This window comes from Pelobates fuscus, chromosome 6 (assembly GCF_036172605.1).
Source record: "Pelobates fuscus isolate aPelFus1 chromosome 6, aPelFus1.pri, whole genome shotgun sequence".
NCBI classification, from domain to species: Eukaryota; Metazoa; Chordata; class Amphibia; order Anura; family Pelobatidae; genus Pelobates; species Pelobates fuscus.
Genome location: NC_086322.1, coordinates 20,781,608 through 20,800,625, shown reverse-complemented (window position 1 = coordinate 20,800,625; position 19,018 = coordinate 20,781,608). Strand labels below are relative to the sequence as shown.

Sequence of the window (19,018 nt, the reverse complement as noted above, 5' to 3'; positions counted from 1 at the left end):
CGGGGGTGGGGGCCGGGTGGGGGGGAGAACAATAGGTCCCCCCTATTGGTATTTAGGGCCCCCTCCCACCGCTCAGGGGTGGGGGCAAGGGGGGAGGACAATAGGTCCTCCCCCCTTTTTTTACTTTAGGGCCCCCACCCGTAATTTTTACTTAGTATTAGTAAATTTGGCCACAAACCAAAAAAAAACAAAAAATAGGGGGCGGATCGAACATCGCATATGTTCGCCGTCGTGGTGAACGCGAACACGCTATGTTTGCCAGGAACTATTCGCCAGCGAACATTTCGGGACATCACTACTCAGGAACTTCGGACCACCTGTGGGCTTGTTAACCCCTGGTAACCTCTCCTGTCACTTCAATTATCGTGTGTTCTAATTGTGCGGTTGGGTGGCCGGCGTTCATATGCACGAACACGTGGGGACTGTGTTGGCGGCCATTTTATTCACGGAAAAGCAGGCAGCGTGTTTGGGCGTTGATCGCATGGAACTAAATTGGACATGGAATCTCCCGAACACCGCTGAACTTTGAAGAAACTCCTGCTTCCTTCCCACACCTGTCAGGAGAGCGCTGTTCTGTAGGTTTGTTCATATGAACCATGCATTCGGTATTTCTTCCGCATGGAACTCCCGAAGTTGACCAGCAAAGGCACAAAACGCCCTGGAACTGTTTTGGGCATAGGACCATGTGTGTGGCCGGTCAGAACTTTACCCCGGTGGCGTTTGGCTGTGGTGGTGGGATCTGAGCGCTTTTTGGATATGTTGGACGCTCAGATCCTGGCTCTCCGAAGATGGATAAACTATGGGGGTTCCTATATTGAAAATGTGTTTTTTTGTGTGTTTTCTATAATTTGGCATTTTATGCTAAGTCTTAGTGACATGGCATTTGGGGACAATTTGTGGGTGTGTTTATGGGAGTGTCATGGGCGTGTATCCTGTGTCTCTGTATTGTATAAAAGCAGTCCATTGAGCCTGGATTAAACAGATCATTTTACCCCTTCATGAAGTCTAGGCTCATGTTTAGGGGATTAAGAGCTATATTCACACTTATAATCACTACTGCGCTTGGGATTCTTCACGGATGTACTCAGCTGGAGTACTGGGATCTGTTACAAGCACGAGTTAGCACCAATCCCATCGATAAAACATGCCCACCATTATGATTGCCCGGTGTAGATAAATAAGGATTAGCAGTGTGTGGAATGTCTGTCCACTACCGCCTTCCTCTGTATGAGCAACGGACTTTATGGAGATCTCTTCCTGAGAGGTTTTCCTCCATAGGCATAGACTCCATAGAGTCTCTGGAGTGAATGATTCTGCTAACTGGGTAAAGTCAGGACAAACTGATTAGAAAAGAGACTCGGATCCGCAATGTTACAGATAAACAAGCTGTGGGCAGTTCCCTATCACTGTGAAACATTGTCTCTTTCCCCTCCATTAATTGATTGGATTAGAGCATTGCTATGACGATATGTGTGTCTGGATAGGGGCGCTGCTGGCTGTCTTCATTGCTTTGTGTATTTGTCATGTCATGTTTACACCGGTCCACTTTTACTGGCGTCTGTCTACGTTCCTGTGTTATTGCTTAGACAGTGATGCGAGAACTGGATTTCTTTTGTCATTATGGGGTTAATAAATGTTTGATTTAATTTTAATTTAGAATGATTCCTTGTTTTTATGAAGGTTTCATCCTATATCTGGATGTTTGGATGACAGCCAAATTTTGTTTTTTTTGTTGTTTTATAAGGCGAATCGCTACACTTTCCAGTTTAGGCAATCCTTATCGCCTGCCAGTGGAAATAGGCTCCTATAATAAAATGAAATCATTAGGAGACACCATGGCTACTTTTTGTATTTATTAATGAACTGCAAAAATGATTTATTAAACAGCAATATAATCCAGATAACCCCTCCCACAAATCCAGTATAGCTAGCCAATCACAATGCAGGGACGAGCAAAACATTTGATCGAGACAATGGTGGTCATTTATTAACAACAAGGACAATTCTAGGTTAACGCTCTAGAAGTAATCAGCAATCTGCAGTAACACTCAATTCTTTTGATTATTGAATTTTTTTTGTTTATTTTCTTTTAGTGCAATCCATAAATACCTTATTTTAGCGTCCGGTATTCACATTTTTTTTATCGTGGGTTAGGTATGGCAGAAATCCTTTTCTCCTATTTGTAATGAATTTTGGAATCTGTACATCTGCTTTATCCATGGAAAAATTCTACGAGACTTTAGCGAGTGGTAAGCCACACAGCTGATGAAGAAGATAACATTTCCGCTCGTCTTCAATGGCTCTGGTAATTCCAGAGAGAACGGAGAAATGTGCACGTCAAATAAAACACACACCTGAATCAGAAATTGAAGATTATGCTAGCTTTAGTGTACTAATAATTTTAATTTTAATAAGGACAGGAGGCATCCTATTTTGCATTAACTCTCTTTACTAAACTCCACAGCAGTAAAGAAAACGTAAAGAGTAACATTAAATCACTGAGCAGCATAGTATATATAAGGGTCATGCTGCCTGTACACTTCCTCTTTCTTGAAGCAACATCCAAGTCCAGACTGAGCTCGAAATGACCAGAAAAGCCAATGAAACTGCAAACAACCGTCTCTGGTGAGCAGAACTTGAGGAGACACCTGGCAAACGAGATTGGGGGCAAGACGAAACAAAGTCTTTATCCCATCAAGCGGAGTCGTGAGGGTAACCGAACCAACATCCAGTGGAGGTCCTGAAGAGCAGTGTTCCCCAACCCCCGGGCCGCGGACCGGTACCGGTCCGTGGATCAAACGGTACCGGGCCGCCCAGGGGTGTGCGAGCCTGCCAGCTAATGCAGGGCTGGCATTGCCCAAGTGCCAGCCCTGCAATGTGCCTGCGGACCGGAGGGGAGATCAGAGATCTCCCTCCCCGGTCCGCAGGCACGGTGCTGGCAGCCGGCAGGGGAGGGAGAGAGGACCCAGGAGCTCTTACCTGCAGCTCCTCCGGGTCCTCCTCTCACGAGATTTGGAGCGTTGCCGCGGTAACCACGGCAACGCTCCAAATCTCGCGAGAGTGAACTCTAGCCCTGTAACTGGGCTAGAGTTCATCTCACCACCACCGGACCACCAGGGAATCCCCACCGGACCACCAGGGACTAAGAAATGTCCCCCCTCCTCCCAGTAAAGGTAAGAAGGGAGGGGGGACATCAATATATTATATTTAATTAAATAAATTAAAAAAAAGCCTCCCTACCCTCCTTACTCCCCATACACACACTACACACACAGCCCTACACACACTGCCCCACAAACACTGCCCCATACACACACTACACACACAGCCCCACAAACACTGCCCCATACACACACTACACACACTGCCCCCATACACACACTACACACACTGCCCCCAAACACTGCCCCATACAAACACTACACACACTGCCCCCATACACACACTACACACACTGCCCCCATACACACACTGCCCCCAAACACTGCCCCATACACACACTACACACTGCCCCACAAACACTGCCCCATACACACACTACACACACTGCCCCATACACACACTACACACACTGCCCCACAAACACTGCCCCATAAACACTGCCCCATACACACACTACACACACTACACACACTGCCCCCATACACACACTACACACACTGCCCCCATACACACACTACACACCCAGCCCCACAAACACTGCCCCATACACACACTACACACACTGCCCCACAAACACTGCCCCATACACACACTACACACACTGCCCCGCAAACACTGCCCCCATACACACACTACACACACTGCCCCACAAACACTGCCCCATACACACACTACACACACTGCCCCACAAACACTGCCCCATACACACACTACACACACTGCCCCACAAACACTCCCCCATACACACACTACACACACTGCCCCGCAAACACTGCCCCCCATACACACACCGCCCCAAACACACACACACTGCACCGCTCACACACACATACACACAATTTTGAGTCTATGTCTTTATGTGACTGTGTTTGTGATTTTCTGACTATGTATGTGTCTGCGTGTTTTTTTAATATATGTGACTGTTTTTTTTTTTGTCTTATTAAATCAAAACAAGTGGGCCACGGAAAAATTATCAAATGTTTACCGGTCCGCGGCGATAAAAAGGTTGGGGAGCACTGCTGAAGAGGATTACACTGAAAGGAGAGTATGAAATAGGTTAGGTACTGAACCGTAACTGGTCACGCAGGTGAGCCTTATCAGAGTGTGTTAACATAAATGATTAGATACATGATTAGCGTGCGTAATGTAAAAGTTAAATACATGTTTATATGCAAGCATGTGATACAACGTAAACCTGGTTGCATAAGACAGTGTTTCTGGAATGAGTGTCGGGATAGAAACAGCATACACCCCAAAGAAAAGGAGAAACCACTAGCTAGTCAAAATGAAACATCCGTCACCTTGAGATCCACTCCCCCGAGGAGTCAGGGCAGGGAACAGAAGGGAGGGAAAATACTCGCCTCCTGTCCTTATTAAAATTAAGATTATTAGTACACTAAAGCTAGCATAATCTTCAATTTTATAACATGACAGGAGGCTTCCTATTTTGCAATTTTAACGCTGAAGTAGAGATGTTCCAGCAGAAGGGGGAGTGCGAAAATAAAAGGTAAAGAAAGAAGATTCCCTAGACCAATCCGCCACTCGGAAAATGTCTGACAGGGACGCCCCCGCTAGGAAGGCTGAGGAAGCCGTCGCTCCGCGAACGGAGTGGGCGCCGAAAGCGGGGTCTAAACCGGCGAGAGAGGCGATCCAGCAAATCCATCGGGCCAGCGTGGTGGCCGAGACCGGAGCATGGGGGTGAACATACGAGACTAGGAGTTGACCCGACGCCGAGTTACCGAGTGAGGAGGTAACCGAAACGTATCTGCGAAGGGTGGACACGACACAGAGCTGCGGGTCGTCGGGGAACAAGGGGTAGAAGACCGAAGTGCGACGGGAAATGTGGAATGTGACCCCCTCAGGGGCAACCTCGAAGGCGTCGATGTCGAAGGCTCGAACGTCCGATACCCGTCGAAAGGACACGAGACCAAGAAGAAAGGCGCACTTAGCTGATAATTGGCGTAGGGAGAGACGGTCGTTAGGAAGCCAATCCCTGAAAAAAACGGAGAACCAGCCCAACATCCCATAGGTGAGGGTACCTGGGGGCCGGAGGGCGGCGGAGCCGCATACTACGGAGCAGGCGGCAGACGAGAGGGTCTTTGCCGACCGGAAGGTCCCCCACGGGGGTGTGGGCCGCCAAAAACGCGGAGCCAACGACGTTAACTGAATGGTAGGAGCGACCCGACGAAAACAAGGATGAAAGAAAATTGAGAATCATGGGAATAGGTGCTGTAAATGGATCGGAGTCCCGTTCCACGCACCAAGTAGACCAGGAGGCCCAAGCTGAAAGGTAACAGCGTCTAGTTCCGGGGGCCCAGTAATCCCATAAGAGGTCTCTAGTAGCCTGCGATAGTCCGCTGACTTGCCAGGAACCCCGGAAAGAGTCCAAGCCACCAGGGGTAGGCGGTCTTCCAAGAGAAGTGGGTGAAGATTCCCTTTGGGATCCGTGAGCAGGTCCGGAAAGGATGGTAGGAGTAGAGGGTCCTTGCAAGAGGCGGCCAGGAGATCCTGGAACCATGGTTGGCTCTGCCACAAGGGCGTTATGAGAACCAGTGTTGCGTCCATATCTGGTGTAATGTTCTCGCAATCATGGCGAATGGGGGAAAAGCGTAGGCCCCGGTCCTCGGCCATTGTTGGAGAAATGCATCCGTTGCCTTGCTCTCCGGGTCCGGGAGCCAGCTGAAGAACTCCGGGGTCTGGTGATTGTTGCAGGAAGCGAACAGATCCAGGTGAAAGGGACCCCTCCGGGTCGCCAGGGCCCTGAAGACTCTCGTATTCAGCCTCCAGTCGCTGACGTCCCTCCAGTGGCGAGAGAACCAGTCGGCTGTGAGGTTGACCTCTCCGGGTAGGTATTCAGCCTGAAGTGCGTTGTTGCGGGGTAGGCAATAGTCGAAAATGTCTCTTGTGATGCCCGACAGCAGGCGTGAGCGTGCGCCCCCCAGGCGATTGATATACCGGACTGCGGAGACGTTGTCCATGCGTAGGAGGATGCAGCAGTTGGATCTTTCCCGGGCCAGGCTGCGGATCGCAAAAGACCCCGCCAGGAGTTCTAGCTCCTGTGCCGTCCATGTTTCCCCCGTGGAGATGGTTCCGTTGGTGGCACCCCAGCCCCACAAGCTGGCGTCTAACTCCAGTATGAAGTCTGGGGTATCTCCGAATATGGCCCTGCCGTTCCAGGCTTGCATGCTGTCCAGCCACCATGATAGTTCCGCGCGAACCTCCGCCATCACCGGGACGGGTTGATCGTACGTGGGCCTGCGGCGTAGGTATCTTGCTTTGAGGCTTTGCATGGCTCTGTAGTGGAGGGGACCCGGAAATATGGCTTGAATGGAGGCGGAGAGGAGTCCTACGATCCTGGCCAGGTTGCGTAGTGGGATGGAGTCGCGACAGAGAACTCTGCGAATCTCCTTGCAAATAGACGAGATCTTTGAGGCTGGTAGCCTCAGAGTGCATGTTGTCAAGTCGATCTCGAAGCCCAGGAATTGTATCGTCTGGGACGGGGTCAATTCCGATTTCTGTTGGTTTACCACAAAGCCCAGAGATTCCAGTAGTGTCACTGCGAGATGAATGTGTTGACGCAGTCTGCGTTCCTTGGAGCAAAAGAGGAGAAGGTCGTCCAGGTAGATGATGCATCGATTGCCCTTGGATCTCACTGGGACCGACTGGTATGCATCTTTTAGATCGAGACTGGTGTACCAGTCGTTGCTTCGCAGGAGGTCTCGCAGAAGGTGGATGCCCTCCATCTTGAAGTGGCGGTACACCACATACGCGTTGAGGTCGCGTAGATTGATGACGGGACGGAATTTTCCCGTCTTTTTCCGAACCAGGAAGATATTGCTGAAGTAACCTCCCCAGTTGTGGGCCGGCTGGATAGCCTCTTTGTCCCGAAGCTCGCGTAGTTCCGCGTTGACGAGGTAGTGGTCGGAAGACGACATGTGGATGGGGCGAGGAGGTTGTGTCTGAATGGGGGTCCCCACTAGGTCTATGATATATCCCTGTACTGTTTGTAGGATCCACGTGTCTGAAGACAGGGCGGCCCAATTCTGGAAAGAAAGGGAAATACGGCCCGCAGAGCGGGTGCATGGTAACAACGGAGGAATACGGGTGCCTACCTGTAGCAAAGCGGGAACGTCTGCGTCCGCGGGGTCCACGGCCTCTGTCCGAGCCTCTGGAGAAAGGCTGCTGCCTGTAATCTCTCGTTGGGTAAAACGGTGTAGGTTGGGTGCGGGGGCCTGAAGGCCAGAATCGGCTGGCGGCACGGCCCCGTTGCCGGTCAGCCCTTCCAAAAAACCCTCTGGTGGGGTTGCTTCGAAAGACTCTGCGCATTGAGGATTGCGCTTTATTAAGTGAAGTGAACACGTTTGTTAAGTTCCTTGAGGAACGGTTCACCAAACAGTTTCCCTTGTGCCTGGGGCCCAATCTCCTTTGTGCCAAGCTCTGCCAATTTACCGTTAATACGGTATAACGCTGCTTTCCGCCTCTCCGAAGAGAGCGTAACATTTGTGTTTCCAATGAAACAAAAACACAGTTGTGCCCACTCGCGAACATCGTGTGCCCATTCCCTGATGTCTTCGGCAGAGAAGGAATCGGCTTTGGCATAGGCGTCATCTGCCAGGTACGTGACGCGGGCCAGGGGGCCAACGGAATCCAGCAGGTTATCCTGAGCGCCAAATAGGCCTTTCTCTACCCCTCGTCGAGGGTCTTTTCCACTGCACATCATGAAGGTTGTCATAACCTTGTCAAACTCAGGAGTCTGAGCCACTTTATCCGGCAGGGAAGGGCGTGGGCATTCTGATCTAAGCCGGCTGCGGACCTCTTTCTCTAGGGGCTTGCGGAGCCAGAGGTGCATGAACCTGGAGAGGTGTTCTGGGGGTGACCAGTCTCCCGATCTGGGGTGCCGTATGTTGCGGGGATCGAACATCGCCTGACCCGAAGGGTCTAAAATGGTGTCCGAGTCAAGAGGAGGCTCTGCGTCCGCAGTGTCCTCAGTACCCCTTGTCTGGGCCGCACCCAGGAGGGTCTCCTGCATGAAAGCGGAGACAGATTTCTTATCCGAACTACAAGCGTCGTAGTCCGAGTCAGAAACGTCAGCTTGCCATTCGTCTAGCACGGACATGGAATGGGAAGGACCTTGCTCTTCGTCCGAAGAGTAATCCTGACGCGGGGCCGGGGTACTCGCTTTGGCAGATTTGCGTTTGGCAGATGCCTTATTCTTGAGTGGCTTGGGTGCATAGTCTTCGCCTTTCTCGTGGTGTTTCTTAGGGCGGGAGTCATCCCTGGTCTGATAGTCGGACATATCAGAATCCGACTCGTGGCGTGGTCGCCTGCGGGTAGGCTTGGGTACATCTGAAGCTGTAGCGCGTACCTTGGAGTGTGCCTTCTCCACAGAGGCAGCGACGGCTGCATTGATCATGGCTTGGAAGTCCACAGGGACGTTCTGGGAGTCTTCCATGACAAGGGTAGGCTGTGATACATGTCACTAATAGGCACAGTATTAAATGGGGGGCACCCAGGTCTTAAGTATAGGCGTAGGGTCAGTTGACGTGGTAGTTGTGGTGCGTAACAACACCACCCAGTTATAAACCCCAGCAGGGTATAGTTGGTGACCTTATAAAACTGGGGCTCACCCAGTTAGAGAGAACTGCAACAGCTAGTCTCCCAATAAGCAGCGTGGTACTAAAGTACTTATAGTGGGGGCTCACCCCGGTTGCACAGGGTTGGTACCCTTAAGTGCAGGTCACAATATTAAACAGGCAGCAGCACTGACCTGACTGACCCAGCCACAGAGTATAGGAGTCTGTAGTTTGGTTGGAGTAGACACAGGTACAGGAATGCAGTGTAGAGTACAGTAGGAGGTCTTGTGAAAGGCTGAGTCGATAATCCTTGGCACTCACAGGGATGAAAATCACACTAGGGGTTAAATCCAGAAGAATGCAGGTGGTAGACAGCAAAGACTGCAACCACTGAGTCTCCAATGAGATCCACGCGGTAAAACAAATTGGCCGCATGAATCTTGCGGTATCCGCGATCTAAAATGGTGGCCGCGAGTGTAGGCCGCAAGCCGGGGACTAATTTTGAGGCCGGCCGCGGGTGGAAGCAGTCCGGCGCGAAAAAAGGCAGTGATCGATTCCGGCCGCGAGGAGGGAGCCCAGGAGGGCACTCCAAGGTAGTAGGACCGGGGGGGGGGGGGCCAGAGGGAAGCCCAAGGGGGGAGCCCAGGGCCGGTAGAGGGGCAAAGAAGGAGAGGGAAGGGCTAACCCAATCCCACTGCCCAGAGTAATAAGGTAGAATGATAAACAAAAAAAAACAAGGAAAAATTACAAGAATACAAATATATATAGTGGAGAAATTAAACTAAACAGACTAATAATAATAAATGAATAAGGCTCTGGAGGAGCCAAATAGTCTGATCTGTCTGCGATGGAGCAGTAAAGAAAGAGGAAGTGTACAGGCAGCATGACCCTTATATATACTATGCTGCTCACTGATTTAATGTTACTCTTTACGTTTTCTTTACTGCTGTGGAGTTTAGTAAAGAGAGTTAATGCAAAATAGGAAGCCTCCTGTCATGTTATAAAATTCTGAATATTAACAGCAAAGTGATATTTTCCATGATTTCCACGTTTCTATTGTGCATGAAAAAACAAAACCAAAAAAACATTCAAAGACCGGCTATGGTTTTGCATGAATTCTAACAGGGTGCAAAGTCATCTGTTGCTGTGAAAGAGCCAATGCTTCGTTATAGAGAAGAATATGGTGGAAATGGCTGAGCTGTGTCTGCATTGCTGGTCACACAGGGGGCTGCTTTGCATTTCACTAGTGGGCTATTAAAGGACCACTATAGTGCCAGGAAAACAAACTGGTTTTCCTGGCACTATAGTGTTAATAGGTCCCCCCCCCCACCCGGGTGAAGTGGGAGGAAGGGGTTAAAACATTCTCCTCCTCCTTCCGACATCATCGGCTGAATGCGCATGCGGGGCAAGAGCCGCGCGCGCATTCAGTCAGTCCATAGGAAAGCATTACTCAATGCTTTCCTATGGACGCTGGCGTCTTCTCACTCTGAAAATCACAGAGAGAAGCGCGGAAGCGCCTCTAGCGGCTGTCAATGAGACAGCCACTAGAGGCTGGATTAACCCTAAAGTAAACATAGCAGTTTCTCTGCAGGCAGGGTTAACCCTAGATGGACCTGGCACACAGACCACTTCATTGTGCTGAAGTGGTCTGGGTGCCTATAGTGGTCCTTTAAGAGAGCTTCCACATGAACACAAAGTGTGAAGGGAGACAGTGTAAATTATAACCAGGGAAAGTATGGATAGGGCGGCAGAATTGAAATGGTTTTAACGCCTAAACGGCAGAGAATTGAGAAGTGACACTGCAGAAGAATAATCTATACACCACAACTACTTCATGATATCAATGTGTTTCAGTGCTGAGACTGACCCTAGTTATTACTCAGTGTAACCAATAAAAGAAAAAAACTGTTAAAAGTCTTGTTTGTTGTCTATGTTCCATTTAGCTCTCCCAATTAACAGAGAAACAGGACTATAGGAAATACAAATCATGTGATGTCTTGGTTTTGGTGGAATTTCTTTCCTGCTAAATAATCATATTCCGGGTCATACTGTAGGGGTTAATATGCAGAGATCTTTCTAGACAGCCCAATCAATCTTTCCATAGATCTCTCATTGTTTTATGTGTAATTAGTTCCTCTTTTTTCCACTCAGGCTGTGCGTGTTAAATGGACCCCTGGGGAGAGGTCTAATCTACTGTGTGAATTGCTTAGTAAACCACCATGGCCCATTATTTATGGACCTAGATTAAGTTTCGATCCTGGCTCTAATGACCCAGTGATTGTCAGGAAGTATGTGAACTCACTGAATGCCTCTGATAAATGTTCTCTGCAAGGGCACTAAATATATCGCCACGGTGCCACTTCGACATAATGATATAAAAATTGGATGTTTCTGAATTTATAACAATTCATTTACAGAAACACTTCAGGCAACATAACCACTAAACTTGTGCACCGCGGGAAATCTGGGTTGCTCTGAATCACCCAAAATTCAGTAGGAAACCATTCTGTGAGATTACTGATCAACGCCTAGATTGTGAATCAATGCGAGGCTTTTGGTCAATACCGGAGACTACCTTGCAAAGTGAAAGAATATGGATCAGTATGAATGATTTTCAGTCAATGATGTGATCATTGTTAGAGAGTGATGATAAATGTTCAAGATTTCTAATAAGAGAAACCAATATTCTATCAGTAGGAGAAAATTACATTCAATATGAAAAACTTACTTAAAGGAATAAGAGGGTCAGGAAAACTAACATGTATTTCTGACCCAATTGTGTTAAAACCACCATCTAGCCCTCCTAGCTCATCTTGCCTCCATAAATATAGTAAAATCTTACTTGTATTAAAGTCTGTAGCTGCTGCCTCTGTCCCTGTTCTGTGTGCTTGGCTGACATCATCAGAAGTGGTGGTCTGAGCCAATCACAATGCTTCCCCATAAGATTGGCTGAGACGGTCAAGGAGGCAGATCAGGGGCAGAGCCAGCACAAGTCAAACACAGCCCCGACAAATCAGCATCTCCTCATAGAGATGAATTGAATCAATGAATCTCTCTGAGGAAAGTTCAGTGTTTGCATGCAGAGGGTGGAGACACTGAATGTCAGTGCTGCTTACTCTGCACCTCTAGTAGCCATCTGAGGAGATGCCAGTGAAGTTATCTCTAGGCTGTAATGTAAACACTCCATTTTCTCTGAAAAGACATTGCTTGCTGCAAAAAGCCTGAAGAGAATGATTCTACTCACTCGAACAAATGCAATAAGCTGTAGCTGTTCTGGTGACTATAGTGTCCCTTTAATGTGTATGTACTGTATTAAATACATAGGTGCATGATTGATGGGTCTGTCTGCTTCCGCTGATTCCTTACGGTTGTCTGTGCTTTGTTTCTCACAGTGTGAACTTTGTGAAGTGGTCATCACAAGGCATGCTCCGGATGTCCTCAGAGGCCATGAACGAGCTGTTCCAACCAACCATCCAGCAAATAGTTCAGCACATAGGTAGGTACGGAGTCTTTCTTATAGATTTCCACCGCTCCTCGCACAATGCAAACACTGCTATTCAATTATTTTACAATTCCTAGCCCCTATCCTATTTTCATACCTTCCTTCTACTATCCCTATCCTGTGTCTTTCATATTCTATCCTAATATATATATTATTGATTATAAGCAGTATTGAACAGTGTGGAGCACCTTACCCATTATATCAGTAAGATAAGGTGGGAAGGACAAAGCAGTGGCAGTCAGACATGGTTTCAGCCTGAAAGTATATCCCAAAATGTAGCCATAGACATGTTCCATCCCACGCTGGAAAGATGATCTACTGCTGCTGTGTGACTTAAGGGGAAATAATTATATATTGTGGTTCTGGACAATTTGATCGGGTGGTATATTATAATCTCTCCTCCTCACCAACTTGCCCGGTCCTTACCATCTCACTCAGTGGACACAGCTTGCCACAGTTTTCCAAGACAAATGTTACAAGTTTGAGAGTTTTGCAGTCATGAAACAGTGCCACCTAGTGGTGAAAAGCAGTAAAACAGTGAATAATCCTCCGTCAGTCATTGATACCTCACAATATGATCAACTGAACAGCCAGACATATTGAGTGATCTCTGCCTTATACATACAGATATCTAGAATGTCTGACTATCTGACACAGGCAACCTACATGGAGATCTCATCCTTACTTGTGAATCATGTATGTAATGGCTGGGGTAGGGAAGCCATACATTGACATGCTCTGTATGGTGTACTCCCACACTGACCTGATGCAGCAGAACATGGCATATTTGCTCTGCTTTTTCACTTAGCAGAAAGCTGGCTCACTATGAAGGTCTGTGCCATAGGTAAATGTATAACCAGCACATTCCCCCACTGCCAACCTTACCTGCCAGGTGTGGGGTGTTCCCCTCTGTTGGAATGTTGCACTGTACTCTTATTAGACTAATAGGGGAGAACACCCTCACCCGTGCCAGGTAGTGGAGATAGTGGGGAAATGTCAGTACGAAGCCTATGCTGGTTGTTTATTTCCCTATATTTTTATTTATTTTTTTTGTATCTGTGTTGGAGGACGTTGGGTTGAGTACAGTTGTTCATAACCTATGGTTAAGACCCTAAGTTAAATTCTAATCATAGTTCAGTAGGACATCAATTATTTAGGACACATACTTCATAGTATCAGAGCTCAGACAAAGCCCTTAGTAAATTGTAAGGAAGACTGTCTTCCTGCGTGCAACTGAGATCTCTTTCAAATGTTCCAATGGATGAATGTCACAAACCTAATTTGGTTCCTTATAAAAAAAATAAAACCCAATAATCATTGTGTCCTGGGAAACCCTTGGATATCGGAGGTAGTTAGGAATTCACATTTCATTGATTACAACCGGACGTCCCTCTGGATCTGTATTAGAATTTAGGGTAAATTAAAGGCAGGGGTTGGTCTTGTATATTTGTGTTTCTCGTTAGTCCTCATTTTACTACAAACTAACCTTTACCCAGCTTCTTCAAAGTCCTGCAGGCTGCACGGGTGCTAATCATAGAGAATACGGGGGAATGATGGAACTGAACCTACAGAGCTCCATCTTAGAGCTCCCTAAATGCCGTGCATTCTGTTTGGGCCATAATCATAACTCATACAGGGAGATGATACAACTGATGGCAAAGAGTGCTATTTTTAGAGCACCCCAGATGCCCTGCATGCTGCTGGGAGCCTAAACATGTACGATTAGAGACTGAACAGAACAGCATCCGTAAACGGGATTGGATTTAGGAATTTGCCCTGCTACAGATATTGAGATTGTTATCCTTCCCAATAACGTCTTTGTACAGTGCATTGCCAACCTGTATTAAAATGTCTACATTTCTAGAAGTTTTTTTCATTAATTTGGGTAGGCTTTAGTACAGCCGATCCCTTAAGAAGCCATGGTTAAAACCGCAATGGCACCTGTAGAATTCCTCAGAGGTGTTTTATGACCACTGATACATCAAACCTCAGATGGGAAAGATGCACATCGTTACATAGTTGTCTAGGTTAAAAGAAAACTAAAGAGACTAAAGTCCATCAAGTTCATTCCTGTTAACAAAGAGTGACTGTGGAGCAATCTGCATTGAATGTTCATACGGATTTATCCCGGTTTTAGCACCGTGGTGTACAAATGTTCAATTTAAATAACCTCCATTAGATTCATGGCAGATTATTCCACAGTCACATAAATTATTGACAACCCAATCAGGCAGAGCTGGCCTTGCAAAGCTTGCAGGATGTATACAGATAGCTCTTGCAGCCCAGAATAACGATGATGATTTTTAATTAAGAGCCTGGTATTGAAATCTGCTATTTATAATCAGTTTTAATGGTGTGAGAGTAGATACATAGACTAATTGAATACAGGAAATAGAATGTGTCCTAAATCTGGCTGGGGTACAAACTGACCAAATCATTCCTGCCCAAACTTGTGTCCTAAGTCATTATACCAGCTCTGTGAACAATTTTACATTTGTTTTTTAAAGCATCACAATATAAAAAATAAAAGAAAATAATGATTAAAAGAAAAACAAAAATATATGCAGTGCTTAGTGGGAACTGGGATCAGAGGCGCTCAAGGCTCATTCATGAGGAGCGAAGGCTAGTCCATCTGGTCCAATCCCTTGAAAGAGTTAGTGTAGCTCAAGTTTCTCTAAAACTCTTTGCTGGCAATGATAGAAAGGTGTCAGTATACACAGTGAATCACAGTTTGCTGCATATGGGTCTGTGAAGCCGCAGATGAGTCAAAGTGGCCATGATGACCCCTGTCCCCATCCAAAAGCACCTTCAATAGGGATGTGAGCGACATAACTGGACCATGGAGCAATGGTGGAAAGTTGCCTGGTCTAATGAATCAGATTTTCTTTTAGAATGCACTATGGGAAGAATGCAGGCTAGCGGAGGCAGTATTATGGTCTGGGTAATGTTCTGCTAGGAAACTTTGGATCCTGGCTTTCATGTGGATGTTTTGCAGACCACATACACCCCTTCATGGCAATGGTGTTCCTTGATGGCAATAGCTTTTTTCAGCAGGATTAATGCACCCTGCCACACTGAAAAATATTGTTCAGGAATGGTTTGAGGAGCAGGACAAAGAGTTAAATGTGTTGCCTTGGCCTCCACATTCCCCAGATCTCAATCCAATTAAGCATCTGTGGGAGGTGCTGGAACAACAGGTCCAAACCATGTGTCTTGGTGTCAGGTACCACAGGACACATTCAGAGGTCTTATGGAGTCCATGCATCAATGCATCAGAACCTTTTTTGTAAGCATGAGGGGGATATACACAATATTAGGAAGCTGGTTTTAATGTTCTGACTGATCGATGTGTATATAATATATATATGTGTGTGTGTGTCTTTTATTACATATGTAGTAGTACAAAAAAAAGCGAAAAGGGAGCAGATAGTAGGAGCATAAATATGGAGAGGTGAGGGGCGGGGGGGGGTAATACAGTATGAACATGAGGCCAAAAAAAACGTTGAGTTGATGCGTAAAGTGTCACTTTAGCTATTGTATATAATATAGCAGGAATGTGGAACTGCACTCAATCCCAATGTGTATCCGGGTGCAACCAGGCCAGACCCAGTACCAGGGACCAAATACTTGATGAAGAAGAATAGAAGAAAGGTCCAGGCACTCCAGGATACAAAAAGGCAAATTTACTGAACCCACTGCCACTCACAACGTTTCGACCTACACGGTCTTGACAAAAGTTGCCTGTTTGTATCCTGGAATGCCTGGACCTTTCTTCTATTCTTCTTCACTTAAGCAGATGTTGATATCTATTTCTATCATCTATCCATGTTAACAACTCTTTATTCATGTTTTATAGAGGATCTAATGAAGAAACCAGATGTTAAAGGCATCAAGTACTTGTTTCTAGTGGGAGGTTTTGCAGAATCTCCAATGCTCCAAAATGCTGTCCAACTGGCTTTTAGTGACATCTGCAGAGTCATTATCCCACAAGATGTTGGCCTCACCATACTAAAAGGAGCCGTCCTCTTTGGTCTTGATCCAACTATAGTGAGAGTGAGACGCTCTCCACTGACCTATGGAGTGGGTGTGTTAAATAAATTTGTGGAAGGGAAACATCCTAAAGAAAAGCTGCTGGTTAAAGATGGAAAGAATTGGTGCACCGATATCTTTGATAAATTTGTTTCCGTGGATCAGTCGGTGGCACTCGGAGACATAGTACAGCGGAGCTACTGTCCAGCTCGCCTTGGGCAACGTAAAATCATCATCAACATTTACTGCTCTTCCACTGATGATGTGGTATATATCACGGATCCCGGTGTCCGAAAATGTGGGACTATTAACTTAGAACTACCAGACATCAACGAGTCCAACTCAAAGATAAGTCGCCGGGAGATCAGAGCAAGCATGCAGTTTGGCGACACGGAAATCAAAATGACTGCTATGGATATCAAAACGTCAAAAATAGTCAGAGCTGCCATTGACTTTCTTTCCAACTAAAAATAGACCTCTTCAAAACATTTTAGGAATAATTTCACTTTTTAATCATTTTCAGGACTTAACTCTTTGTACAAAAATGTACATGCATAGCTGTTACAGTCCTAGCAACAGGCCTTTGAGAATTTATCGAAGTTCTCATATGTACTGTAGTATTATGTAGTAATGAAGTACCCCATGATACATGCACATCTCTGCACAAATAATTAATCCCCACAACTTCAATAGCAATTAACAATCACTAATCTGTATAAATGTAGACACATGATCTGTATCAGAATGTCCGTGTTCTTTAGAGGAACATTGTGTTTCCAGTCACACAGCAGAAGGCGATTAATAATGTCTTTCAACGATTACATTGAATAGTCCATCATCTTGTATTCCTTGTTAAAAGCCACATTCCTATCAGTCACAGAACTGCCTCTCTCATTCGGAGACAAACGTCTAATGGCTGCCTAAATCATTCGCAGTGAAATGGATTTATTGCAGATATTAGAGTAACTAATGCTGAACCATTTCATATGGAAATTGCAGTTATCAAAAACATTCGCCATTTGCCATACCAAAGCTTGGAACAGAAAGCGGTATTAGATCACGTATATACATATATTTCCCCCCCTTTTTAATGTATTATTTGTAATCACTTTGCTTAGAAGTAATGAGATATTTTCTTATAATAAGGGCTTTCTGTAACTTGCCAACAAAGATTATGATTTCTGATTTTAAGATTTACCACCATTGTTCACAAGGGAATCTGATAGACTGTAAAACCAGATAGATTTATCACCCGTGATCGCATACAGCGTTGTCCAGCTCTCTTGAATAATATTACAGCAGTCGTGATCTTGGCAGTAATAGCCAGTGGAAATAAAATGGTAGATTGATACAAATGAGCAATATTGGTCTCTAAAGACCTTGGAGAAAGAATATGTTACCAGCTGGTAAAGGCAGCCTTGGGTAGAGCGTTTCCCCATAATCTTGGCTAGTTTGAGCTGTAACAGGGAGAGATGATCTGCCTTACGTTAAGCACTTACACAATGTTGAGGATCTCTAGAAAATACTATGCAAGATGCGTTTGGGGAGGGGTGCACAGACGAGCCCCTTTCATACACTCTGTAACTTACTAATGCCAGTGTCTTTTACATATTCTAAGAATATTTTCTAAAAATTTTACCAGATTTTATTTTTGTATTTTTAACCTTTTTATGCATTTTGTACGTTGTATGCATAATGGTCACTGTGTAAAATGTATTCCTTGAACATAATAAACTTATTATCAACACAAAGCGAGAACAAGTTGTGTAGTGGTGGGGTGTGCATGCAGTGATTGTTATATCGCTCATGACTGCCCCCTATCAGAGATCTCGCTAGATCAGGGGTGGGCGACAACCAGCATTCCAGATGTTGAGAGCTGCATCCCCCTGATGCTTTGTCAGAATTATGGCTGCAAAGCATCATGGGAGTTGTAGGTGTCGCCATGGACTTCTTGTAGACCTAAGATGAACACTTCTACCCATATCCTGATTTGTTAAATATGCCACAATGGTGAAACTTTGAGCCAATCAGAACAAAATTAGACCTTGTTTGTTTTCGGAAAGAAACCAATGCTTTCCACACGGCTTTCAGTTATTTGTAGTTCGAGGACTGTTGCCTTCTGGATTCCAGCCACCTCTTGTTGTGACTTGAAGATGATGGGCTCACCATCCATGTTTTCATGCATCTATGGTGACAACAAATGGTATTTTCATCCTCTAATAGAAACTCCTGCAGCATGAGTTTCTTACCCAACATAGTAGGTGTACCCCGTTGATGACCAAATATGAAGACTTCTACCAGTGACAGAATATTTGTTCCATTCCCTCAGAAGGTTTGCTTGTAAAGGTTTCATACAAGCCTTGGCCCTGTTCACTGCTGGAATGGTGGATACATTTGACTGCAAATATCCCTTCCAGCTCATGGCTGGCTTCTCCTTCATATCCTGCACCCATCAGGCAGTAATGGGGACAACTCCAGCAAGTGTACCACTGCAAAAGGAGGTTCTGGCCCAGATACTTCCCAGCATGCACCTTCACTTGTGTTCAGATTGCCCTAATCTGAACCTCTGCAGACTCACCCACTGCAGGTAAGAAGGGGGGAGAAAAAAAAAGGCACAAATGCAAACCTGTTGGGCGTTTCTACCCTGTAACATAGTGTGAAGGAGTCTGGGTGGCACTAAGATATTAGATTTAAAGTTTAAGGGTTAAATGCTACCTGTCGTGAAGGAGACCAGGAGGAAAATCCCTGCAGT

The 19,018-nt window shown here is 46.1% G+C and overlaps 1 protein-coding gene across 1 annotated transcript in view; it reads left to right on the top strand.

Annotated features, from left to right (window-relative positions):
- HSPA12B (heat shock protein family A (Hsp70) member 12B) overlaps window positions 1-18,008 on the top strand; it is a 72,848-nt gene extending 54,840 nt beyond the window's left edge. Inside the window, exons 11-12 of the mRNA XM_063457549.1 lie at window positions 12,128-12,231; window positions 16,094-18,008. Of these exons, the coding sequence (XP_063313619.1) occupies window positions 12,128-12,231; window positions 16,094-16,734 (745 nt within the window). The 3' untranslated portion in view covers window positions 16,735-18,008. The remainder of the gene's footprint in view (window positions 1-12,127; window positions 12,232-16,093) is intronic.
- Window positions 18,009-19,018: the final 1,010 nt, after the last annotated feature.